At 44.1% G+C, this 26,309-nt stretch overlaps 1 protein-coding gene across 1 annotated transcript in view; it reads right to left on the reverse strand.

Annotated features, from left to right (window-relative positions):
* LOC122805771 (synaptonemal complex protein 1-like) overlaps positions 1 to 26,309 on the reverse strand; it is a 5,909,626-nt gene that overhangs the window by 1,054,689 nt on the left and 4,828,628 nt on the right. Inside the window, exon 21 of the mRNA XM_044076039.1 lies at positions 14,063 to 14,173. Within this exon, the coding sequence (XP_043931974.1) occupies positions 14,063 to 14,173 (111 nt within the window). The remainder of the gene's footprint in view (positions 1 to 14,062; positions 14,174 to 26,309) is intronic.

Genomic DNA, 26,309 nt, shown 5'->3' on the forward strand with positions numbered 1-26,309 from the left:
ATTGGCTTACGTATTGGTGTCATTCAAAGGGGATCCAATGCCTGTCAGCCTGGGATGACATGCTCGACAAACCACAATGCTTCGCTAGGGACGGCTTGCACCTGTCACCCCTGGGCTTTCGGATATTGGCAAAGGCTCTTGCCACCCCCATAGTGCCTTTTTTAGGCAAGACTCAAAAGACAAACCCACCTCCATAGGTATCACAAGGGATAAGAAACTAAGAGTAATGCTACTCAACGCCAGAAGTCTAAACCTCAAGATGCACGCTTCGAAACTCTCCTTAGCATGGAGAACATCGATATCTGTGCAGTAACAGAAACCTGGTTCAAGGTTCCCGAGAGCACCCCAGCACTACCAGGTTATACCTCATACCATGCTTTTCGGCCCCAAAACTTGGACCGAACCACAAAAGGAGGGGGAGTATCAATATTCGTCAAAGATACCCACACCTCCATGTTGGTGGCACAGCACGAAGCATCAGACACTATCCATGTGCAACTAACAGTGGTAAAACTGCCTTCCAGTTTATAGCCTGCTACAGACCACCCTCCCAAACCCAGGAACCCCACTCAGCCTTCCTGAGAACACTGGAAAATATGAAGGTCTCTCCAAACACCATTATATTGGGCAACTTCAACTACCCAAACATAGACTGGGAACATTACTCTAGCTCCAACACCCTAGCCCAAAGGTTCCTAGAATTTAGAAACTCAAATGCTATGAAACAACTTGTTACCACTCCCACAAGAGGGGAAAACATACTGGACCTGATCATCACCAACATGGGGGCTCTATGCTCCAGACCAGAAGTGTATCCCTCATTGGTAAAATCAGACCATAAACTAATCTCACTGGATATTCACATCCCGACCCCACCCCCTGCCCAGAAAACCACAGTGAAAAACTTCTCTAAAGCAAATTTCACACTCCTCAAAACCGAGGTGGAATCCTTCAAAGCCCCCGGGCCTGTGTAAAATATGGCCCAGACCGCAGAATCCTTTATAAATGCATTCTATGAACACCTTCAGGAATGCATGGATCATGCAATCCCAAATAAAACCAAGACCCAATCCTCCGAAGGCAGGCATCCTGTCTGGTGGACCCCAGCCATAAACAAACTATACAATAGAAGGAGGAAGCTACTACATGATAGAGCAAAATCCCAAAAAGGGAAGGCATCTCTGATCAGTATTAGCAAAAAACTACGGGCAGTCATAAAATCATCTAAGGCCAGCTTCGAGAGACAAATTGCACAGGACACTAAGGATAATCACAAGGCTTTCTTTAGTTATGTTAGGAACCTGGGTGGGGAATTCCCAGATATGCTCAGAATTAGTCCAAAATGACAAAAAATACACCAAACCCACAGACATTGCCAACATCCTAGCTGGCAGGTTCAGTGCAAACACCCCCTCCCCTACCCACCAAAAGGGCAAATATCTATCCCAGCAGAGTGCTGCCCCCCTGACATCTCAGATGCTCAGGTAAGAGCCGCCCTCTCCAAAGCAAAAAACACAGCATCAATAGGACCAGACGGTGTCCCAGGCTGCGTCCTACATGAACTCCAAGAAGAGCTAAACCCAAACATAAAACTACTGTTCAATCTCAGCCTTACTACAGGATATGTACCCAAAGAGTGGCGTACAGCAACAGTGGTCCCTCTCCACAAAGGTGGTGCCTCAACGGATCCTGGAAACTATCGCCCCATAAGCCTGACTAGCTTGGTCTGCAAAGCTATGGAAAGGATCATGGACCTCATAAATAAAGATATTGGGGACCTACAAACACTGGATCCTACCCAGTTCGGCTTTGTTAAGGGCAGATCCTGCCTCTTAAACCTGGTTGATTTCTTTGAAACAGTCACCAAGGCCATTGATGAGGGGAAGGTGGCCCACACAGCCTACCTGGACCTCGCAAAAGCCTTCGATACAATACCCCACTCGGGCATTATAGATAAGCTCACCAGCTAAAATATAAACCCCTATGTCACTAGATGGGTTGCAAACTGGCTCAAGGACAGAACCCACATGGTTAGAATTGCTGGAGCCATGTCAGACTCCAAACCAGTTACAAGTGGCATCCCACAAGGCTCAGTCCTGGGACCTCTCTTGTTTGGTATATATTTCTCGGAGGTACAGGCCAACACGGAAGGACTGTGGCTGACCAAGTTCGCAGATGACTGCAAACTAGGCGTCATAATCGACTCTCCAGCTGACACAAGCATCCTACAAAAGAGCCTCATAGAAACAGACAACTGGTGCCAGAGCCATGGCCTCAAGCTAAACGCCAAAAAGTGTATAGTCATCCCCTTTGGCAAAAACAAAGTGCCCACAAATTACCACATAGGTGGTAATCCATTAAGTACAGAAGAAGTAATTAGGGACCTGGGGACCCAAGTTGATAGCAATCTCTCATTTGAAAACCACGTGGCCAAAGTGGTTAGAAAAACATTTTATATAGCCCACCTAATCATGAACGGATTCACATCTAGATCAGGGGAGGTCATCGTGCCTCTTTACTCATCCCTCATCAGGCCCATAATTGGATACAATGCCCCTTTTGGGATGTACCTTACCAGACACCTGCAGCAACTGGAAAGTCCCCAAAAGTACCTCACCAAGAGGATCAAAGGGCTCAAGCAGATGCCATATGCTGCCTGGTTAAAGAAACTCCAGCTCTCCTCAGTAGCATACCGCCTGCTCAGAGGCGATCTGTGCCTGACATATAAAGCCATGTCCAACCCGGAATTAATGGACATGCTGCACCTCAGAAAATCCAAATCCCATCGAGCTACGCGCTCAAGAGACTTGAACCTCAGCACTGAAATAAATAGGACATGCTGGAGGGACAGATTCATAACCCAGAGGCTCCCTTCACTCTGGAATAAAATCCCAGTCCAGGTTAGGCAGAGTCCCTCATTGACTCTCTTCAAGAGGAATCTTGATGAGTGGATGGGAGATTGTAGGTTTATCCCGGGTATCACTTCTGTGTCACTGTTAGACAGAGGCACAGTATACTAACCTCGAAAAAGGGCATAGCAAAATTCATTTAAAATGGGTGGCGAAAGCCAAACACACTCTGGCTAGGCTTATAAATGCCCTAGGACAGATAGCCTAGTATGAACCTATGAACAACATTGGATGTAGGAATAATAGATGTTTGTTAAAGAAACTGGAAGACTCATAGTACCTTGCCAATGGAACTAGACAAATAGAGGCAGCCATATGCCCAAGGAGGTGAGGAACTGAGGATGCTGGGAGTCTGCGAACCTGAAGAATGTGAGAAGCATGTAAACAAAGCTCTAGTTCAATGGGCTGACCCTGTTCAGTGAGCAGCATTGACTGTAGTTGCTCTCTCTGCCATGGGAGGAACTGTCACTAATGAAGAAACTTTAGTCTTTAGGATGGTAGTTTGGCTGTTTGATTGGCAGTATTCAAATGGCAACCAATGAATTCCAGTAGTTGAACTATTTCAAGGCTGGATTTCTCATAATTTACTTTTATGTTCAAGGACAGACACAGCTGGAGCAAGGATCAGGCTTTCATCAATGGTGACTTTGTGGAAGTGGTTAGGAGCCAGTCATCCAGGTACGGGAAAACCTGGAACCCCTTTAGACTAAGGCAGACTGCTACTACTGCCATACATTTGAACACCTGGATACCTGTGGTGAGGCCAAAGGGCAGAGAACAAAATTGATAATGACTGGCTCACAGCCAAAAGTACAGAAACCACCTGGAATACCTCATTATCTTTAAGTGATTGTAGGCATCTTTGAGGTCTACCAAGCACATCCAGTCATCCTTCCTCATTAGAGGAAGAATGGACAGCACTGTGACCATCCAGAACTTGGTCTGTTTGAAAAATCAGTTCAACTTGCTGAGATCCAAAATGCATCTGAGGTCCTTCTTTTTTGTACCAAAAAAAATCTGGAATTGACCCCAGATCTTTGTTGGTTGGGTGGGACCTTTTGGATGAATCAGTTGAGAATCGTTTTTTGAATTTCTACTGCTGATTCTGTTTGCTGTCAGAGTGGCATATTAGGAAGTGACTTTTGGGAGTCTGTTGATGTGAATAAAATGGGAATTGTATAAGCTATGGATATAAATCTTAAAACCCACTCATCTGACGTGATAGTCTCCCAAGCTCTTTGTTGGACAGCAAGATGTCTCCCAACCACCTCCAGAATGTGGCAGTCAGGCAACCCTTTAGGGTCATTGGAAGGACCTCCAGCAGAAATCCTCATGGAAGCTCTAGTTCTGTGGACTGGCCCTGCCCTGTTGGTAGTTCCCATTGTAGTTGCCCTCTCTCTTGTTACTGGAATCGTCACTATGGGCATCCTGGAAAGGATTCTTTCCACTTGTCTGATTCCCTGAGAAGTGCCTCTGAGGAGTAAAGTGAACTCCAATGGTAGACAGCATCTTTCCATCTTGTTCACTCCTAATCAGTGTCTCTTCAACTATGGGCCAAAAAGGGAGAAACCATTGAACAAAGTCTTGATAAAGGACATCTTGAAATAATCCACTAAAGTTCATTACTGCATCCAGGCATGATGTTATGCAGTGACACAGATGCCTGCTTGACAGAAAGTTCGATCTGCCATTTTGGACAACAGCCTCATGGAAACATTAGATATACACTGCATCATTGACAATGAAGCCTCCAGGGTCTTTTGAATGTCCGGGGGCTGGTAGAATTAATGACCTCTGACACTTCTGAAATCATTTCCCACAGAAGTCTTGTCGAATGAGCCAGGTAATTCATTGCAGGGAAAGCAAATGTGGTTGAAGTGTGTGCACACTTTCTCAAATGATCCAAGAGCCTGAGAGTATTTGGTGGATAAACCAGGGAATTCTCCTCAGAAATGTCCTTTTTGGTGGCTGCCACAACTGCAAAGCCATACAGAGTGGACTCTTCTAGCGAGGTCTGTCTTGGTGGGGGGGGGGGGGGGGGCAAAATTTTGTCAGGTTTCCTGGGAATTGTTTCCATCACATCAGGTTCTCTCCATGTCCCCCTTTGAAACCATGTCCATAAGGGCATCCAGAGAGGGAACTGCCAGGATGTGGATGGGACCCTGCCAAAATCCTCAAGAAAAGCCTACTCCTCTGGGGACAAGTATTTGGTGGTCCATCCCCATGCTGTTAATTTGAGCTAATTATCAAAGGAGGCATCTTTGTGGGGGTCTTCTGGGAGCTTAACTCTCATTCAGAGTTGGCATCCTCAGTGAGTGACTCCTAAGGAGAATCCAAGTACTTCCTCTTACACTTACTCTTCCTATGCACCTCAATGGGAGGGGGTGGGGGACATAGAAAAGCTTTGGGAACCCTGAAATCAGGGAATCCCCAAGGCATAATGTTGTGGGCTGTTCTGGAGCCAGCTGATGCATAGCCAAGGACAGAGAGTAGGGAAGGGATCAAGATGGATCTGAAGCAGCTGCTGAGGCTCAAGTCTCTGAGTGGAAGAGGACTCTCAACACAACACTGAAAGACAAAAGCAAAGCCGGACAACTGGACCCACAGTTCCTCAGATCTGATTACCTGAGCGGGATACTAGTGTCTAGCACTGACTCAGCTAGCTTCAGTGTCAAGATAAGCACCAAATTATCAGGGATGAATCTCCCAGGGCAGAGATGAGTTTGAAACCCAGAAGGCCAAACCGGCCCCGATCCACTGGCTCTGAGGAGCAGTCAGTCCTGAGAAGGCCTGAGCTGGGAATGCCAAGGACTAAGTCAGTGCTGGAAGCAGCAAAGCCATTGATGCCACCAGAGGGAGGACAGCTGAGCAGTCAAACCTGACATCCCTAAAACCAAGGGAACCAGGGAAGGAACAACAAGATTTGAAAATAAAAGAGTCCCAGACTAAGGATTCAGAGCTGAGTAGGCAGAGATGCTGCTCCAAATCAGATGACTTAATTCTCCCAACTGATCTAGCAGCCTTAGAAGAAGTCACAGAAGGAGGATAAGATAGTCTTTGGGTTGAGAGATCTAAGGTTCAGATCTGGAGGGGCGAAGACTGGACCCAAGCACAAAAGGGAGAAAGTCTTGGAGAAAATTCTGCAGAGTAATCAAGGAAATAGGAAAAATAAAGCCTGCCCAAAGAGGCGGAAGGATCCTTGAAGAGAAAAAGGCTGGGGATGTTAAGGGAGGGGAAACTGGTGGACTCTGACTCCAAGACCATAATGACAGGGGATTGAGGCTGAGGCACCACCAAAGAACCCGATGAAGTAGGAGCTGGAGAAGCTGAAGGTCAATGAACCAGTTTTGCTTCAAAATTAATGTAAAAGATTTTCTCCAGAAGGGTACCTATCTGCCCAGCCTTGAAAGAATCATTAGCTGACCTTCAATTCCATGAAGGCCACAGTGGTGTAGATCTTCAGCAGCAAGAAAGCTTTAAAGCTTTTGGTGACCACATTGCATGTTATATGGCTCTGCTCAAGCCAATTGCAGTTTGGACATGTGAAAAGTGCCTTAAAGCTTTGAAAGCTGGTTGGTGTGGATATCCTAAGCAAGGATATAATTGATAATAAGAAGTTATGTACCTACCATAACGTTCCATGTTAGTTGTCTTCTCTCGCCTTCTTTCTTGCTTGATGGGTTCGGAGCCGATCCCTCGGCTCCGACTCGGCACTTGCTAAGCTCGAGAGTCACTTTTACCAGCTCGAGGCAGCCCCATATCACATGATGCAAGGCGGTAAGTACCCAGATCTCGTTTGCTGACAAAGGGCAATAGCACCAAGCATAAAATACTTCCCAAAGGAAGAAAGAAAACTTACAGACGGAAGAAGGACCAGGTCTGAATGGTCTTCAGCATAACAGTTTCTTATACAAGGTTTGTCCAGGCCAGGGGGAAGGAGGGAGGGTCGCAAGAAAGAAGGCGAGAGAAGACAACTAACATGGAACGTTATGGTAGGTACATAACTTCTTAATGTTAAGTTGTCAATCTCGCCTTCATTCTTGCTTGATGGGACCGCGTCCCTAGCACCTCTATCCTGGGTGGCTCAATGGAACAAGCTCTTGAGGACTGTAGAGCCAAAACTGGCTCTGTCCCTGGAGGCCAAGTCCAATTTGTAATGGGAAACAAAAGTGTGAGGAGTAGCCCAAGTGGCCGCTGCACAAATAGTGTCCAAAGGAAGTCTAGCTTGAAAGGCTGTAGAAGTAGCTAAGCTCCTAGTTGAATGCGCTTTAGGTTTTGAGCACAGCTGTTTTCCCCTGAGCGTATAAATTTCCGAGATGACCGAAGAAAGCCATCTGGACAAGGTCACTTTAGAAACAGGAAGGCCTTTTTATTATCCGCATAGGAAACAAAAAGTTGATCAGATTTTCTAAATTTTTTTGTTCTGTCCAAATAATATCTAAGTTGACGGTGGACATCAAGATAATGTAGCTTTTGTTCAGCTCTATCTGAATAGTTAGGAAAAATACAGGGAGATCAATGGATTGATTCAGATTGTTCTTTGAAGCGACCTTAGGTAAAAAGGATGGATTAGTTCTCAAAGATACTCTGTCTTTGTGAAAAACCAAATAGGGGGGTCGAACCGAAGAGCATGAAGTTCAGACACCCTCCTGGCAGATGTAATAGCCACTAGGAATAAAGTTTTCCAAGAAAGATATTTCAGGGAACAAGAAACAGCTGGCTCGAAGGGGGGAAGAATCAAGGATGTCAGCACTAAATTTAGATCCCACTGAGGAGGAGGATTCCTGATTGGAGGCTTTAGTAGGAAAATTCCTTTCAAGAAGGCCCTGCAGAGCCTATGGGACATAATATTATGATCTGCTATCCCGACATGAAAATTAGAAATAGCAGCCAATTGAACTCTGACTGTGGAAGAAGAGGAGCCTGCATGAAAAATCTCTGCTAAGAAGTCCAGGACTGCCTGAACAGGCGCAGTACAAGGATCAATATCTTGCGCCTTAGCCCAATAAGAGAAACGTGTCCATTTGCTTGTATAAATCCTCCCGGTAGAGGATTCTAGCGGTTACTATGATGTCTCTAACTGGGTTAGAGATCAAAGGAAGCCTGGCTAAGGAAGGAAGTGGAGCAACCATGCTGTGAGGTTGAGAGAAGGGATTGACCGGTGCAGCTGACCCGATTGGTGAATCAGAAGGTCTGGCACTGGGTCCAGATGCCACGGCTGCACCAAAAGGTGATGATGGAGGAACGGGAACCAAACTTGTCGAGGCCAGTAAGGGGCAATGAGAATCAATTTGGCTCTCAAAACGGTAGCTTTCTGGATCACCTGAGGGATCAGAGGAAATGGAGGGAAGGCATAAAGAAGTCCCTGGGGCCAATCCTGGGTCAGAGCGTCTCTGGGGGGATGGCCTGATAGAGGGAAGAGGCTGAAGAAGTCTGGACATTTGCTGTTTTGGGGAGTAGCAAAAAGATCGCAACATGGACGACCCCATTCCAGAAAAATCTCTTCCGCTATAGATTGCTTGAGAGACCACTCGTGAGGCATGAGGATAGCTCTGCTCAATCTGTCCGCTACAATGTTGGTTTTCCCAGGGATATGCGTTGCTACCAGAAACCGATGAGAGGAGATCGCCCATTGCCATAGTCTGAGCGCTTCTCGACACAAGGGGTAGGACTTGGTTCCGCCCTGTTTGTTGATATACCAAACTACAGACATGTTGTCTGTGTGGACTGCAATTGTCCCTACGGGAAGAAAGTCGTTGAGGGCTTGCAACGTTAAAAGCACTGCTCTCATCTCCAGGACATTTATGTGCAGATGGTACTCGAACGGCTGCCACGTCCCATGAACCATCCTGCCCTGATAATGACCCCCACCCGATCAGGAGGCATCCGTGGTGACAGTGGCTATCGGGATGGGGTACAAAGTACCTGCCTTGGTGAACCTGAGACGATGTGATCCACCAAGCAAGATGCTCTTTGCATGTCTGTGTCACCAGAATCTGGTGACGCATTGGAAGTTGCTGGTATGACCACTGTGTGAACAGCATCCACTGAAGAAGGCGCATGTAGAATCGAGCCAGGGAAGAAGAGTAATGGCCGCAGCCATGAGACCTAATACCTTTAGAACCATTCTGGCCTGTATTTTCTTGCTGGCCAGAATGATCCTGACATGAGTCTGAATGTCTGAAACTCTTTGTTCTGTAAGGGTAGCTGACATCCGAACAGTGTTTAAGTTTGCGCCTATGAAGGTAATAGACTGGCAGGGCGATAAGGATGACTTTTCAAGTTGATTGAGATGCCCAAATGAGAACAAAGGTCTATTGTGTAATCCCTGGCTTGTATAAGCTGATGCCTGGTGGTGGCTGACAGGAGCCAGTCGTCGAGATACGGAAACACCTGGAATCCTTGACGTCTCAGGTGAGCCGTGACCACTGCCATGCATTTGGTGAACACTCTGGGGGCTGTAGTGAGACCAAAGGGCAGGGCTCTGAACTGGAAATGACTGGACCCCAGCCGAAAGCGGAGAAATCTCCTGGAGCGTCTGTGAATTTTGATGTGATAGTACTCATCCTGAAGATCTATTGAGCACATCCAGTTGCCCTTCTGTAAGAAGGGCAGAATTGACTGAAGAGTGACCATTCGGAATCTTGTCTTCCTGACAGACTTGTTGAGTCTGCTGAGATCCAATATTGGTCTCCAGTCTCCCGTCTTTTTGGGGACCAAAAAGAACCTTGAGTAGATTCCGGGCTCTGAATGGTCTATTGTAACTGGCTGAATGGCTCTTTTTTGCAGTAGTTTTGCGATTTCTGACTCTGCAATCTCCCTTAGACCGGGTGGTACATCTGGAAGGGAACTTGAGGGGAAGGGACTTTCCTCGAAAGGAATTATGTAACCCTTGGATATGATCGACTGTACCCATCTGTCTTGAGTGAGGGAATGCCAGGCTTCTGGGTACAGTGATAATCTTCCCCCGACTGCCTCCAAGGAGGGACAGCCGGGCAACACCTCAGGGATGCTGAAAGGGCTTGTCAGAGAGAGGCTCCCTGTTTCCCTGGTTCTTCGGACCCCTCTGCCTCTAGAGCGGCGTCTGTTGTTGTTACCCCTCTGCCTCTAGGGGTAAACTGACCACGTGAATCCGGCGTGACTCCTTGGGATTTACGGAACCACATCTTCCCGCCCTTCTGTCCTTTGGGATAAGGTCTAGAAGGGGTGGAAAACGGACTCCAACAGCAGAAAGAGTCTTGCCGTCCTGCTCGCACCTGGTCAAGGTTTCCTTCACCTGAGGGCCAAACAAAGCTGACCCATCAAAGGGAGAATTTGTGAAGGACGCCTTAAAGGGATCCGCGAAAATCACATAGCCGCATCCAGGCTTGGCGCCTAAGAGCCACACCTGTACCTGCGGCTCTACTCGCTCCATCCGCAGCATAAGATATTAGCCGCATGGAGGAGTTTGCAATGGAATTGAGGGTTCCTAGCTGCGAAGCAATTTTTCTTGAGCCCCTGCAGCTGTAGGATCCTGAACTACTTCTCCCAGCTCCTTCAGGATATCTCTCTGGAGTCTGGTGAAGTGACATAGGTAATTCAGCGAACGCATAGCAAAGGTCGCTGAGGAAAACATCCGCCACTGCACCTATCCATGGTCCTAGAGTCCTTATTAGGAGGATGGACGGGCACGGAAGGATCTGCAAGTTCCTTTTTGGTGGCCGCAGCCACCACCATGGCATCAGCGGGACACCCTTAGTAAGGAATTGTTTGTCACTGGAGCAGTGATAAATTTTGAAGGCCTCCTAGGGACTGGCTCTACAGAGTCAGGAGCTGCCCACGCCTTCGTGCAATAACCTGCATAAGGGGTCGAAGGCGGAGACACCCAGGAGGTGGAGGGCCGAGATCCAAACGCCTCTAGGTATACTGACTCATCCTCAGAGGGATTGTTGGTGGGCCAGTTTCCCTCTGTTTCAGAAGTTCTAGGATGTCTGAGAAGGAGACATCCTCAGAGGGGATCTAGGGATCCCTCTGACTCATCAAAGTCAGTATCCAAGTGACAGACTCGGGGAGTCTACATGCTTCCTCTTACAAGTACTCTACCTAGGAGCATCTCCCGCAACATCAGGAGAATCCTCGGAAGAGCGCGAAATTCCCAATGGGGAAACCTGTGGCGGAGGATCTCTGGGTCCTGTAGCAAGAGAAGTGGCAGAGATGTCAACAGGTACTATAGAGGGAGGAGCTACGGGAACAGACTGCTGACTGATACCAGTGGCCAGTACACTCTTCATCACCTCGAATGCTCCCTCCCAGACAGGTCCGAGAGAACCCGCTCCAAGAGCTAGGAACTCCAGGGACCACCGAAGGGAAGTCTCCGAGGCAGATGTCGGAGCCGAGCTCACCAAGGCCGAGGCTCCAAGGGGAAGAGCGGGTTCGCACAAGGGTCCGATGCCACTCACCCCCTCGGAGGAGACCATGGAAGCCCGACCAGCGAATCCCTCTAAGGAAGGTCTCAAGAGGAGATAAGAGTAGAGGCTGAAGGAACAGAAGGGGGTATCCGTCCTCCAGCCGTAGCAGTAACCATTCCCGAAGACTCCAACCCAAGCTCTGGGGTAGAGTTGAAGGAGGAACTGTAATGGGGTGTGGACCAACAGTCGCCTGTTGAGACGGACTGTGTAACATTTGGGCCAGTACCTGTGACTTAAGTAATCTACTGACCACTCTCTAGGTCATGATCTGACAACCTGGATGACCTTGAAGATCGGCTCCGATGGCTCTGCTCCGATAGAAGAGGTGAAGCCGAGCCGAAAGTATCGGCTCCAAGGAAGGAGACCTCGACCTCTTCCTGGAATGAGCCATCGGAGCCGATACTATAGATCCTGTCGGAGCCGACCTCTCGGAGCCGACAGGAAGCCTCGATGTATCGCTCCAGCCGTAGCCGATAAAGCCACCAAAGTAACGGTGGCGGCGCCGATCGGAGCCGACACCGATGCCTGTGCCACATGGGTGTCGGAACCGATCGGAGCCGACATCGGCGGTCAATACAGATTCGGCACCGATAGCCATCGGTGCCGAAGGCTTTGTTGCCAGAATCGGCTCCAGCCGAGCCGATCTCGACTCAGCACGAAGTCGGAACCGAGGCCGCAGGCTTAGATACAGAAGCCTGGGCCTTGGAAGGTTTAACTGATTTGGATGGAGCCGACTTAGCCGGAGAGCCCTCCGGCTTAAGAAGGCCCCTAAGAATCAGTTTATTACGTCTTTCCTGCAGGACTCTCTGGCTGAAGGAATGACAAATAGCACAGGAGTCCTGCAGGTGAAGAGGGCCTAGGCAATAAGGCAAGAAGTGTGACCGCCTGTCAGAGACATCTTCTGACAGCACGAGTCACACTTCTTAAAACCTGAGACCCTCTCCTTTGACATGGTGCTTTAAACAAACACACACACACACCAGTCAAAAATTAACTTAAATAAAATACCCAAAAAGGTATTTCTATAAACAACACACACACCCTAACAGGGAGGGGATGGGATGGGTAAATTTGACTAAAAATAATTAGAAAAGACAGGGATTTTCTGTCACAAAAGGTAAAAAATTAACTAATAACTAACAATTAAGGGTTTTTTTTAAGAAAAAGGGGCTTAAATATCCAAAAAGAGAATCACTTACCAGGAGCTGGTAAAAGGAGGACCTCATAAGCGAAGCGGCAAACGAGATCTGGGTACTTACCGCCTTGCATCATGGGATATGGGGCTGCCTCGAGCTGGTAAAAGTGACTCTCGAGCTTAGCAAGTGCCGAGTCGGAGCCGAGGGATCGGCTCCGAACCCATCAAGCAAGAATGAAGGCGAGATTGACAACTTAACATCTAATAACTTCACACAAAGGGCTCATGCCAGCTCAGAAGCTTGAGTTATTGCAACACCTATGTTGGTCCAAAAAGTATTACATTGTGTCTATGTTTCAGTGACTTTGTGTTAACCTCACTTTTAAAATTCATATCCTCAGTTACCAAACAAGACACCAGTAGCATGGTATTGATTGCATTTTTATAAGTAAAAGGAATCAAATTAAGTAATTTTTACATATTTTTTCACCGTATTTTTGTCATTTTTTTTCTACTGGATTGATCTATTGTTATTGGATTGTGGATAGTTACATGATGTACACAGTATACTTAAATGTTTTAGTAACTACTTAGTTTTATTCTGATGAAATCTTTCATTTAATGTGGATGAAAGTGATTAATTTACAATAAATCTTCTGTGGATTTAGACTGATTTGTTTCTTACTAGAAGCCATACCTCTCAACCTTTTAGTGCAAGAAATCTGGACAAAGCCTTAAATAATGGGAGGGGGGTGGGCAATGGCCCAAAGATTGGGACAGATTTTAAACACTGCTCTTATAAAATTAAAAATTGCTAGAATTACAGGTTTTGTGTTAGCATGCATTTTTTTGAAGGATATAAAATCTATAACTCATTTGTGCATTACTATTTAGTGACTTCAGTCCTCAGTGATTTGCCAGAAAAGAACAAATTTTACGATGAGCAGACCATAAGTATAAGGTAAAAATCTGGACATTCTGCGAAATCTGGATAGTTGAGAGGTATGCTGCTAGCTTTTATTAGTCCTAGACATTGCTTATTTTGGAGTTTCTTATTCTATTACTGGTCTGATAAGGAAGGAGTAGAGGGAAGGCATGATAACTTTCTTGGATCTAGAAAATATGCTCTGGTAATCAGCCTAGCTATATAAAAGGATTTCCTAGCAGCAGTGTCACAATTTGGTCAGAGCATAGTTCAATGTCAGTAAAGGACCCAAGCCCCTAATTAATAGGTCAATTTTAGGAAGGTATTGCTTTTGTAAAAAGCAGCAGGAGTACCCAAGTTTATCAAAGGACACATTGTTGCATTTTTTTGACATTTCGTTTGATGCCATGGTCCAGGTATTGCTTTTTAACTATGAGTTAGTTCCTCCTTGAGAATATATATACTTCTTAGCTTTCTATACCCAGACCCCTGTCCTCCAACAGTTGCTTCTAAACCTTGTTCACTGGTACCACAAGCACTACTTGACACATGTGACAGGTTTATTTCCAGTTGAGTATTTCAGCAAAAATAACAAAACAAAACATCTACATATAAATGGTATTATAATTAAAATGATATGTCTTACCTTGTGCTTTTCCATTAGGGCAACCATCTCAGTTATCTTATGCTGGCACCGTGTATCAGTTTCCTTCTGAATTTTTACTGCATCATCAGCTAAGATTTTTAGCTTGCTCAGCTAAAATGTAAAACATACCAATAATATGCATAAAAGCATAAAATTATATTTTTGTCAGTTACCATTATACAGTTTAAGTTGTCACATGCAGCACCGTTTCTTGGCAGCTTACCTATTCTACAATAACGACACTTCCACTTTACATAGAAGCCTATTCAGCTAATACAAGATATTTGCCTTTAAGAAATATAATTTTGTGGCCTGCTGTATCTCTTTTTAGCAAAATGAATATAACAGTTGAAAATCTCCCACAATTTAGTGCAGTGCACAACAGATTAAAGGCCTTCAGGATGAGGGAGTAATTACAGACCTACTGTAATTTAAAGTCTTCTTGTGTATACTCACCATTTACTACTTCTTATTTAAATATGAAACATCTTTATTAAATTATCACTTATGACATAGGCAATCATACATTTATATAAATGAAAACAAACCATATTGACATATTTGTTGTTGCAAACATTATACATCGCTTGTAATCTATCCAGTCATTGTCAGTCAAACATTTCATAGCTCATTCAAATCTTGCCTTCTTTTAAACTTTGTTCATCTCTGCGTGTATTGTTCCTACAATTCCATTTTTTTTCTATGTAATTTACTCTTCACTCCTACCCCTTTCCAAAGATCACATTTCCAGTTGTTTTATCTCTCTTACTATATTCATATTTCTAGTACAGTTGGTTTAGGCTTTGATTTCCATTTTCTAGTAACTGCTTTATTTGGCAGCCACCAAAATTAGACTCAACAAGGCCTTACTATGTCTAGACAATTCTGATTCTGTATCATTGCTCAAAAAATAATTTCCTGAGTTATATCAATTTGCTCATCCTGTAATTCTGATAGAGTAGTCTGCAGGGAACTTTTAAAGTATGCCAACGCATTACACTCCCAAAAAATAGTTTCCCAATTATCTCTTTTTTCCCCATCACACCTCCAACATTTGCTGTCTACCTAAGGAAAAATTATTTGGAGTCTACTTGGGATATAAAAATACCTATGTAAACACTTCCAAGCAAAGATCCTAAATCTTCTACACTTTGTTGCATACCCTGGGAGATATACATACATCTCCCCATTGTTTTTATTTTTGTGAAATGCTTATCCAGTCTCTCTTCCTAATCCTTTCTAACCCTCCTCTGATTGAGTCTTATAGTTAGCAAGCGATATTTTATATGCTCTACTAATTATCCCTTTGTTAACAGCAGCTTCTGTTCAAGATTCTACTAAAAACTCTACCAGTGCTGGTCTTTCACTTAGGATCCCCACATTTCTTTCCCTTTGCCTATACTCTGATATCAATCTTGGATAAAGACGATAATCTCTAGCCTGCAGTCCAAATAAATTCCTGGCCTCCTCCTATTCTATTACCTTTCCCTCTTTAATTATTTGCTTCCAATACATTAGTTCCTTTTCCAATTTCCTCCAATAAATTCCAGCCCCCTCTTGTCTATTGTCTGTATCCCTAATTGGAGTCTATCATATCCACAGAATCTCCTTTCTCCATTCTTGTGTTGACTTAGTTCTTAAAATACTTTCTGCTACTTTATTAATATAATATAATATATTATAATAGTCTGTATGGTTATTGTAATTCACAAATCTGCATCCAAAAACCCAGTCTCTCCTTGATTCCTGAGCTTCCTCCCCATTTCATCATCATCCTTTTGTACGTTGAATTATAGCTTTCTGCCTGTGCTATGCATATGAGCCTTAACTGTGTAGCTCTGAAATATCCCTTCATATCAGGTGATACCAAACTACTTTGTTCTGTTGGAAGAATCAGTTTATCCCACTTGACTTTTGTCATCTTCCCACTCCCAGATAAAATCCCACAGCTCCTTATTAATTGTTATCCACAACTTCTCCTCTGTTTGATAAAAATATGCCCAACCTGTATATAAAAAGTACAGTCATGTACACTTATCATAAATGTAGATGTTTATTCACTGTTGCAGTCATCACATTTGGGTTATCTGCTTGCAGTAGCCCTTGGTCGGCCTGATTATAAAAGTCTTGGGTCCTGCGTCAGTTGCTGTCTCATCTTCCGTGACATCAGGTAGTCAGGAGTATAAAGCAAGCAGTCGATGCCATTACAACAGTTTTTCTTGCCCCGGATGTCAGTTGCCACCCTAATAGGAAGCAATTAAATATATATTTATATATATATATATATATATATATATATATATATATATATATATATATATATATATATAAATACATATACACAAGGTTATACCTCCAACAAAAAGCTTTTAAGCATAGTAAAGGAGAGTAGAGGTACAGCCAAAAGAAGTCAGGGGGCTGGAGGGAGGGTAAGCAGGACTGCAACAGTGAATACACTCGGACATCAACATTTATGGCAAGTGTACACAACTGTACTATGTTATTCATGTTTAAACCAGCAGAATACCAAAAACCAAAGACACCAAACGATTGCAGCAACTCGTAACACTCGGACCAACAGTGGAAGAGAAATTCACGTCTGAACGTTAAAGTCCACTTTATTAAATTTCGACAACCAGTACACAGCCAAGCAGTGGTAGTAGTAGTTAACCTAGGTTTCGTCTTATACCATAAGACTTCTTCAGAACTACTCCATAACATTGAATACATGTTTAAATACTTCCATTAATTAACAGTTACAACCTTAATTGGCCATAAAATTAAAGCGAACACTACACTTTAAAAGTTGTTCGTTATTCATATTACTTCAAAAACAACCTAAAACAATCAATAAAATCCTACAGAAAACTAACTTGATATATTATTATTAGATTAGCTAATGCCAAATTAATTCTTATATAAAATATTAATAAATTCAATACAATATACAATTAAATAACTATACAATATATAACATATCTGTATAAAAGTTTTAACAACAGTAAATTAATTGTTCTCTACTAGAAATAAAAAAAAAAATATATATATATATATATATATATATATATATATATATATATATATATATATATATATATGCACATAGGTGATCCCACCTGTGTAAACCTTAACCATTAATGTATCTAAGTTTTAACAAAGGGGCAATACTAATGCTGTCATTGAGACCTGGGTATCTAGTGGCATCTAGTCTCAGCTGCCATTTCAATTCACAAAGATCTAAGTGAACATCTAAAATACGTCCTTGTAAATCCTTGGTAATCTGTTGTATAATAGCAAATTTAAAACTATGTCCAGGAAATTGGTTGATATGCCTATAAAGGGCATTGGTGTTCTTTTGATGTCTAATATCTAAAATATGTTCACCTATTCTATCCCTAAACATTCTACAGGTTTTTCCTATGTAGAACGCTAAACAATCGCTACATTTAGCCATATAAACTACATTTTAAGTGTAACAATTGAAATGCCCCTTAATAAATATTTGGGCGCTGCTGTGCCCATCCCTCGAGTCTGGTTCTAGGCACAGAATCTTTTCCATTTTTCAGTGTAAGATGTTCTAGTACTAGTCCTCCTCGCCTCCAAAAATGACATCCAGCACTTGTTTACTGAAGGATGGTAATGGACAGATTAGGTAATTAGCCAGGCTGCCAGGTTCAGGGTTTGAAGCTGAGGGTGCAGAATCTGGCTCTCCTGCTGTGACAGCAGGGTAGAGGTCTGAGGCAGATGCCATGGAGCCAGCAATGACAAACTGCGCAAGAGGGGGTACTAGTGTTGGCGTGGCCAGTCTGGTGCAATCAGTATCGTCCTTGGTTTGTCCTGTTTGATTTTTAGTAGTACTTTGGAGAGGATAGGCAGAGGAGAAAAGGCATAAACAGATATATTTTTTCCAGCTGAAGGACAGAGCATCCACTTTCCAAGCTTGTTTGTGGGGAGTCCTTGTGCAAAATTTGTCCAATTGGTAGTTCTGGGGGGAGGTAAACAGGTCTATATCTGGGCTCCCCCATTTGTTTATCAACATGTTGAAAGTCTTTGGTTTCAGTTTCCACTCGTGTGGGTCCATGAGATTTCTGCTTAGTTCGTCTGCCAGTGAATTTAGTTTTCCTGGGAGGAATTGAGCCTGTAGATGCACTTGGTAGCTCAAGGCTGTGTTCCACAGAGCCATGGCTAGTCTGCAGAGGTGGGAAGAATGGGTACCCCCTGCTTGTTTATGTACCACATAGCAGTGGTGTTGCCCATCTGTACCATTAATTGTCCTAAAAGAATGTGGTCCTTGAAGGCTGTCAGAACATTCCATACAGCTAACATTTCTTTTTGACTGATATGCAGGTGCATTTGATTTGGGTTCCATTTGCCCAGAATGCACTTCCCTTCCAGGTGAGCCTCCCATGCATAGTCTGATGCATCTGTTGTTAGGGTTAGGGGGGCAGGGGTAGAGTGAATGGTAGTCCCTTGTTTTGGTGGCAGGCCTCTGCTCACCAAAGGAACTCTAACCGTAGGCAAGGTATGATAGGAAACATTGCTTCTAGATCCTGAGAATGTTGACACCATAGGCTTTTTAGATACCATTGTAGTTTCCTCATATGCAGTCTTGCATATGGAATTAGTAGAATGCAGGAGGCCACAAACCCCAAGGCTTGCAGTATTTGCCTTGCAGATAGCAGGGTTTTTGTGGCCATTAGTTTGAAGTAAGTTGTCAAACGAATCTGTTTGTCTGGCGTGAGGAAAGCCATCTGGGAAGTTGTGTTCAAACTTGCTCCCAGGAATATAATTTGTTGACAGGGTACCAGATGTGATTTTATTTCATTTATGGTGTACCCCAGACAAGTTAGCACATTTTGTACAAATGCCAGATGATTCAAAAGTATGTCCTGGCTTTCTGCCAAACGTCCAGGTATGGGTATATTTGGATATTTCTTTGCCTGCAAAATGCAATGACTGGAGCTAGGCACTTTGTGAATACCCTGGGCGCAGTAGATAAGCCAAAGGGCAGTGCAGAGAACTGATAGTGTGTGTAGTCTGCATTGAAGCGTATGTATCTTCTGCAATATTCCCTGATTGGGATGTGCAAGTAGGCTTCCTTTAAATCCAGTGTTGCCAACCAGGCATCTTTGCCTAGCATAGGAAATAACTGGTGAAGAGTTAGTATCTTGAATTTTGGAAACACCAAAAAGGTGTTTAAGATAGAAAGGTCCAAGATAGGACACCATGAGTTGTCTTTTCTGGGTACCAGGAAAAGTCTCGAGTGGAAACCTTGTCCCTTTTCCTCTTCTGGTACAGTTTTAATAGCCTATATGCTTAAGAGAGAGAATACTTGCTTTTGAGCCTCTGCCCACTGATTTGGGGGTAGACCTGGCCAACCGTTTGGGGTTGGTAATGTGGAAATAAAATCTGTATCCTTGGGAAACTATATTTAAAACCCATTTTCCTGGGTAATGAGTTCCCAGTTTTTTGCCTGCAGAGCAATCTTTCCCCTAAAGGATCAGTCAGTTGAGAAGAGCTTGGAAGATTTAAAGTTAAGTCATTGAGACAGTTTACCATAGGGGGGAGTTTTACTACTCCCTGATTTGGAAGTGGGGGCCCCCCACTGTTTAGTCCTGTGCATACCTTGGGATTGAAGCCTGGGTGTTCTGCTGGTTCTGGGTTTGGACTGAGAAGGCCTGGAAGAGGCAGGAAAAGACCAATTCTTAGAGAGCCAATGCCCACTAAGTCTTGGAGGCTGTACTTGTAGAAATCTTTTAACAGTTTGCACAGATTTAGCTTTTTCCTCCATCTTTTTAAGAACTTCTTCAGCTTTGTTGCTAAACAGGCGGTCCTGATGTAAGGGAGCATCCAGCAATTTAGCTTTAACATGATCTGGCAAAGATTGCTCCTTAAGACAAGCATGCCTTCTTATGTACAGACCCAGTGATAGCAGCCCTGCAAGAAGCCTCTAGTGAATCAAAACCACATTGCAAAGTATGCTTTCCAACCTTTTCAGCAGAATGCATTAAATCCTGTAAATCCTTATTTTCAGCACAGTCAGAAATCAACATCATTTTCTGTTTAAGCAATCCAATAATATGCTGCTGATACTTTAATATATGCAAGTGGCAGTTTAAGATCCTAATGGCCAAAGTTGCAGAAGTGTATACTTTCTTACCCCATCTATACAGCACCCTGGAGTTTCTATCAGAGGGGGTAGGATTTTTGGCAGTAGTAGCCTTAATGCCCTTGGGTCCCTGTGAAATGGTCTCAGGATCCGCAGTAGGATTTTTACAAAGGAACTTGTGAGAGTCAGGAACCCTGTAATACTTATCAGGTTTTCTGGGAGCAGGAGGTAAAGAGTCAGGGGCCAAGCTAGATTCCGAAAAGGCATCATCAACAATGTCTAGTACAGGGGGGATAGCTAAAGGCCTGTGTTGGGGCAGGAGTAAGAAATCCCTAAGCCTCTTTTTAGAATCAGAGCAATCCTGGCTTTCCCAGAGAAAGTGCTCCCTAAGAGTATGCAGGTTTTCACCAAAAGAGAAATCATCTGGGGGGGGGGAGCAGAAGGAATAGAGTCCTCTGTATCAGAACCCTCATAGGTAGATAAGGGTAAATCCTGGTCATCAAAGGAAACAGAAATTTCAGAATCTTGGTCAGAAGTATCATAAGCAAATTCAGTCCTAGGTCTCTTTGAGGGAGAAGGTTGGCTTCCCCTGATTAAAGTAATAAGGTCTTCAGCCATTCTTATCATTTGTTTTTTAGGCATAGAGGCCTGACCATGCGGTCTGGGCATTGGTTTTCTAGGCATGGTTCGAGTTTTAGGCCTTGAAGAAGAAGATGGCATTGGTTTAATATGCAAGTCAGTAGGCCTGAATACACCCTCAGAAGCCGGTGCCTGCACAGTGGCTCCAGACCCATCCAAGGTAGAGACATCCGCAGGTTCCACAGTTGAAGCATCTCGTGGCATACTGGACTCCGAATGGGTCTCAGTAGAGGCCTGCAAATCTGAAGTAGCGGGTATCAGGGGCTGCGAAAGCGCCTCACTGAGTTCTGGCGAACTGGTGACTGGCTTAGAAGAAGCGTCGTCGGCAGCTTTGGACCTAGACGGCCTGTCTCTGTCTTTATCTTTGTGTTATTTCAAATGTTGGTAGTCGGATGGCTTACAGAAGACATAGCTGGATAATTGAACCGAGTACCAAAATATTTAGAAGTGTAAATATACCGAAGACGAATAGTTTGTTGCTTAAATAAGGCACAAAACCGTTAGCAAGGTACGTTGTGGTCATGGTCTAGACAAGGAATACAGTACGAATGAAAATCTTTGTGAGGTATTTGCTTTCCACAAGAAATACAATTACTGACTTTTACTGACATCAGTTTAGAGCAAGAAAAAGTTTCCCCAACGGGGTACTTAGCTTAAGTTGAAGACTTCGGTTCTGAAACCCGAAAACGAAAATTTCAGGAGTCGGCCGACTGGCACTTGCGAACTTCTTCTGCTTCAGGCACTGCATGGTAAGAAAGACTGATGTAATGGCGTCGGCTGCATGCTTTATACCCCTGACTACCCGACATCACGGAAGATGGGACAGCAACCGATGCAGGACCCAAGACTTTGATAATCAGGCCGAATGAGGGCTACTGCAAGCAGATAACCCAAATGTGATGACTGCAACAGTGAAACACAAAGAACATCTAAAGGGACTAAAACATTTTAACTGCTTGTATCTTGCTATCCATATCCATAAAACAGAGCTTCCAATTTCTCAATTTTCGTATTATCTTTTGTTTAGTCTGTTCCCACATACCAATAGCTGCCACAACAGAATCCTTTTTTTAATCCGTACTCTTAAGTACTTCATTTTATCATGCCCCCATAAATATGGACCATTCACTACTTCAAATGGAATTCATTCCTTGCCAGTTACTTAACCTTCTCTAAAGGACAAGCCTGCAACTTAGTAACAGCATCAATTCTGTTTTTAACACCTTTATTATATTACCAATTCAATTAAGACATAGGCAAGCATACATTAATATAAACGAAAAAAAGAGGTTATGTATTCACCATAACGTTCCATGTTTGTTGTCCGGTATCTCACCTTCATTCTTGCTGGATGGGTTCGGAGCCGATCCTTGGCTCCGACTCGGCCGCATACCAAAGCTCAAGAACTTCTACTGGCTCAAGGCTATAATCTATTCCAGGATGCCTAGCGGCTGTTCCCCAGATCTCGTTTGAGAAACTACTCCCTAGAGTATGCTAACATGCAGAAAAGAAATTTTATGAAATATATTGGTCATAAAGGTAAAGAGGCAAGAAGGAAATCAGACCATATTTGCCAACTGTAAAGTCCTCTAGATCCTCCAGGAGGGAGAATGGATGGGTGGGATGCAAGAATGAAGGCGAGATACTTGGACAACAAACATGGAACGTTATGGTGCGTACATAACGTCTTTATGCTATGTTGTCCTATCTTGCCTTCATTCTTGTTGGTTGGGACAGAGTCCCAGCACCTTTTTCTTGGGTGGCTCAAGGGAATAAACTCTTCAGGACAATGGAACCAAAGGATGCCCTGTTCCGGGAGGCCACATCTACTTTGTAATGAGAGATAAAGGTGTGAGGATTAACCCATGTAGCAGCAGCACAAATTTCATCCAATGGGAGTCTGGATTGAATAAGCACCACTAGTTGAATGTCCTCTAACTTTCCCTGGTGGTTCTTTATTATGAGAATTACAGACATAGGTGATGGTCTCAGTAAGCCGTTAGGACAAAGTAACTTTTGAGACTGCCATGCCTTTTTTATTTTCTGAATAGGAAACAAACAACTGGTCTGACTTTCTGAAATCTTTGGTCCTATGCAAGTAAAAATGCAACTGTCTATGCACATCCAATTGGTGAAGCTTATATTGTGCCTTTTTGCCATAGTTAGGAAAAAGCATAGGCATTCTATACATTGGTTTCAACTCACTTCAAAACAAGCTTTTGGTAAGGAAGGATTTGTTCAGAGGGAAACTCTATCTTTGTGGAAACTCAAATATGGAGTGCAGATAGTCAAAGCTTGCAATTCTGAAATTCTCCTAACTTAAGCAATTGCTGCCAAAAAGACTGTTTTCCAAGATAAAAATTTTAGTGAACAAGAGGATGCTGGTTCAAAGGGAGGAAGGATCAAGGATGATAATACTAAATTTAGGTCCCATGGTGGAGGAGGTTCTTGTAAGGGTGGCCTTAATAGAAAAGTACCCCTAAAGAAAGCTTTGCATAATCTCTGGGACATTACATTGGATCTGAGGTCTCCCACATGATAATTTGATATGGCGGCTAATTGTACTCGTATAGTGGCTGCCACTACCCCTTGATTAAAGACTTCTGTTAGAAATTCCAAAATTGCAGGTATAGGGGCTGTAAAGGGATCTATGTGTTTTTTGCCTGCCCAACAAGAGATCCTCCTCCATTTGCTTCCTAGTCGTCTTTTTGTGCGAGGAAACCAGAATGTGGTGTACTGCAGGGGATAATTCTGGAAGCCTGGCTCAGACTGGAAGTGGAGTAACCAAGCTGTCAGCTTGAGGCTCTGAAGAGCGGGGTGGAGCGTTCCTGACTGATGTGTCAGAAGATCCGGCACTAGGTCCAGGATCTACGGGTTCTCCTGAAGGTGATGCCAAAGGAATGGGAACCATATCTGACGAGGCCAGTAAGGAGCAATGAGAACTAACCTGCGACCCAATGACTTGGTTTTCTGAATCACCTATGGAATCAATGGAAATGGGGGAAAGAAGCCCTGGGGGCCAATCACTGAGTGCATCCCTCGCTGACTCTCTCTGAGGGGAAATGAGGCCAAAGTAGTTGCTGCATTTGGCATTGAATGGAGTGGCAAAAGGGTCGTAGCAAGGCTGGCCCCATTTGTGAAAGATTTGATTCGCAACTTCCTGATTCAGGGACCACTTGTGAGGCATGAGAATTGCTCTGCTTATACTGTCTGCTATTAAGTTAGATTTCCCCGGGATGTGCGTTGCAGTCAGAAAGTTATAAGAAGAAATTGCCCACTGCCAAGCTCTCTGGGCCTCTTGACATAGGGGATAGGATCTGGTTCCCCCCTGTTTGCTGATGTACCATACCACCGACATATGGTCTGTTTGAATTGCAATAATCCCTATGGGAAGAGATTTCTGAAATGCTTGCAACACCTGAAGCACCACCCTCATCTCTAGGACACTGATGTGCAAATGGTACTCATGATCTTTCCATACTCCTTGGACAATCTGTTCCAGAAAATGCCCCCCCAACCTATCTGGACCTCCTTGGAGGGATGTTCTGGGAAGGTGTCTGAAGAGGGGGTTCCACCCATTGGGGTTTCCTGGGGCACTGACTCTCTACTCTGGGGCTGGTGGAGGGAATGAGAAGCAGTAGATGCTTGGCCTTTAGGGGGAGGAGTGTGTGGAGCAGACTCAGTGGACAGCACACTCCTCATCACCTCAAAGGCACTGCAATCCTAGGCCAAGAGAGACTCCAATCCCGAGGGACCGGGAGATCTAGCCGGCGCTGAGGAGGGTAGCTCCAAGGCTGATGTGGGTGCTGAACTCAACTGTACCTAAGTAGGAGAGTCGGTTCCGACAAGGGTCCGACTCGACTCCCCCCCGGAGCCGACTAAGGAGTATCGGCTCCCAGATCCCTCGATGGACGACAGCATAGACGAGATTGGAGCAAATGGAGCTGAGATATCATGGGTGATTACTGGCTCCACCGGTTCCAGTACAATGACTTCCTGACACTCTGTCTCCAAACTCATCTGAGTTGGAGGAGGAAGAGATGACACCTGAGGTACAGTGGTCAGCTCCTCATTCTGAAGGGCTCAAAAGAATTTGTGGCAGGGCCCACATCCGCAGCAACCTCTTCACCACCCACTCCACTTCATCATCTGATAAACTTCTGGAAGACCGAGAGGAATGGTTCGATGACCTATGACTACCTGCCACCGACTGTAGTAATGGAGATTGCGGCACCAAGTGTACTGGTTCTAATGATGGTGACCGACTCCTTTTTCAGCTCTGCTATGGTTCCGTGGACTCAGATGGAACCAAGGGAAGGCCAGGTTTGTCGGAACCAATAACCTTCGGCTCCAAAGATACTTGTCCCTTGTGACTGCTTGATGGCTCAGACACCGGAGCCGACGAAGCTGACTTTTTTGTCTTGTCCAATTTTGAGGCCTGATTACCTTCTTCAAAAGGGCCTTTCAACAAACCTCTTAATATGAGTTTATTTTTTCTTTCCTGTAGGACCCTTGCACTAATCACATGACAAATGGAGCAAGAATCCTGCAGGTGGACTGCTCCTAAACAATATGCACAACTTGTGTGTCTGTCCGTTAGAGACATTTTCTGGGTGCATGAATCACACTTTTTAAACCCAGATTATCTCGATTCCTTAGTAGATTCTTTAGACATTGTAAAGATACCAAAGGAAAAACCACTATCAGCAATAACAGTATAGAAGCAAACGTTTTTTTTTTTTTTAACTAGGAGAGAAAGAGTGGGTGGTGGAGAAGTCTCTAAGTTAAACGACAGTCTCCTCCAACCTGAGGAGCTGCCTCTAACTTAAATGGTGACTCCTTAAGGAAAGGGAAAGAAGCCCTGTAAGAAAAAAATGGGCTAAAGAGAAAGAATCCTCTAACTTAAACAGATTCCTTAAGGGGACAGAAGAAGAAGAAGAAAAAGGGCCCTAAAGAGAACAGCCAAAGACACATCCAAGTAAAAAAACAACACACACGAGCATACTACTTGATAAGGGAAGATGTTAATAGACTCTAATGGAAAAGTTTTGCCAAAGATATAGAGAAAATTTTAAAATAAAAGTAATTACTAGCCTGAGCCAGCGAAGACAATCTCGATGCTTCAATTGGCAAAGGAGATCTGGGAAACAGCCGCTAGGCATCCTGGGATAGGTTGTAGCCTCGAGCCAGTAGAAGTTCTCGAGCTTGATATGCAGCCGAGTCAGAGCAGAGGATCGGCTCCGAACCCAACCAGCAAGAATGAAGACAAGGTAGGACAACATAACATCAAACCATATTAACATGTTCTTAGTTGCATACATTATACATCACATATGTTCTTTTTATAGCTATCACCAGTCCAACATTACATAAATTGCTTAATTCCTGCCTTCCCTTAAACCTCACCCTTCCTCCAGAACATTATTTTGCATGGATTGTTCCCACAATTTCCATTTAATACTATGCAACTTCCTTCTTTCCTTTTCTAAAGATCCCACT

This window comes from Protopterus annectens, chromosome 7.part0 (genome assembly GCF_019279795.1).
Source record: "Protopterus annectens isolate FY-2018-M chromosome 7.part0, PAN1.0, whole genome shotgun sequence".
NCBI classification, from domain to species: Eukaryota; Metazoa; Chordata; order Ceratodontiformes; family Protopteridae; genus Protopterus; species Protopterus annectens.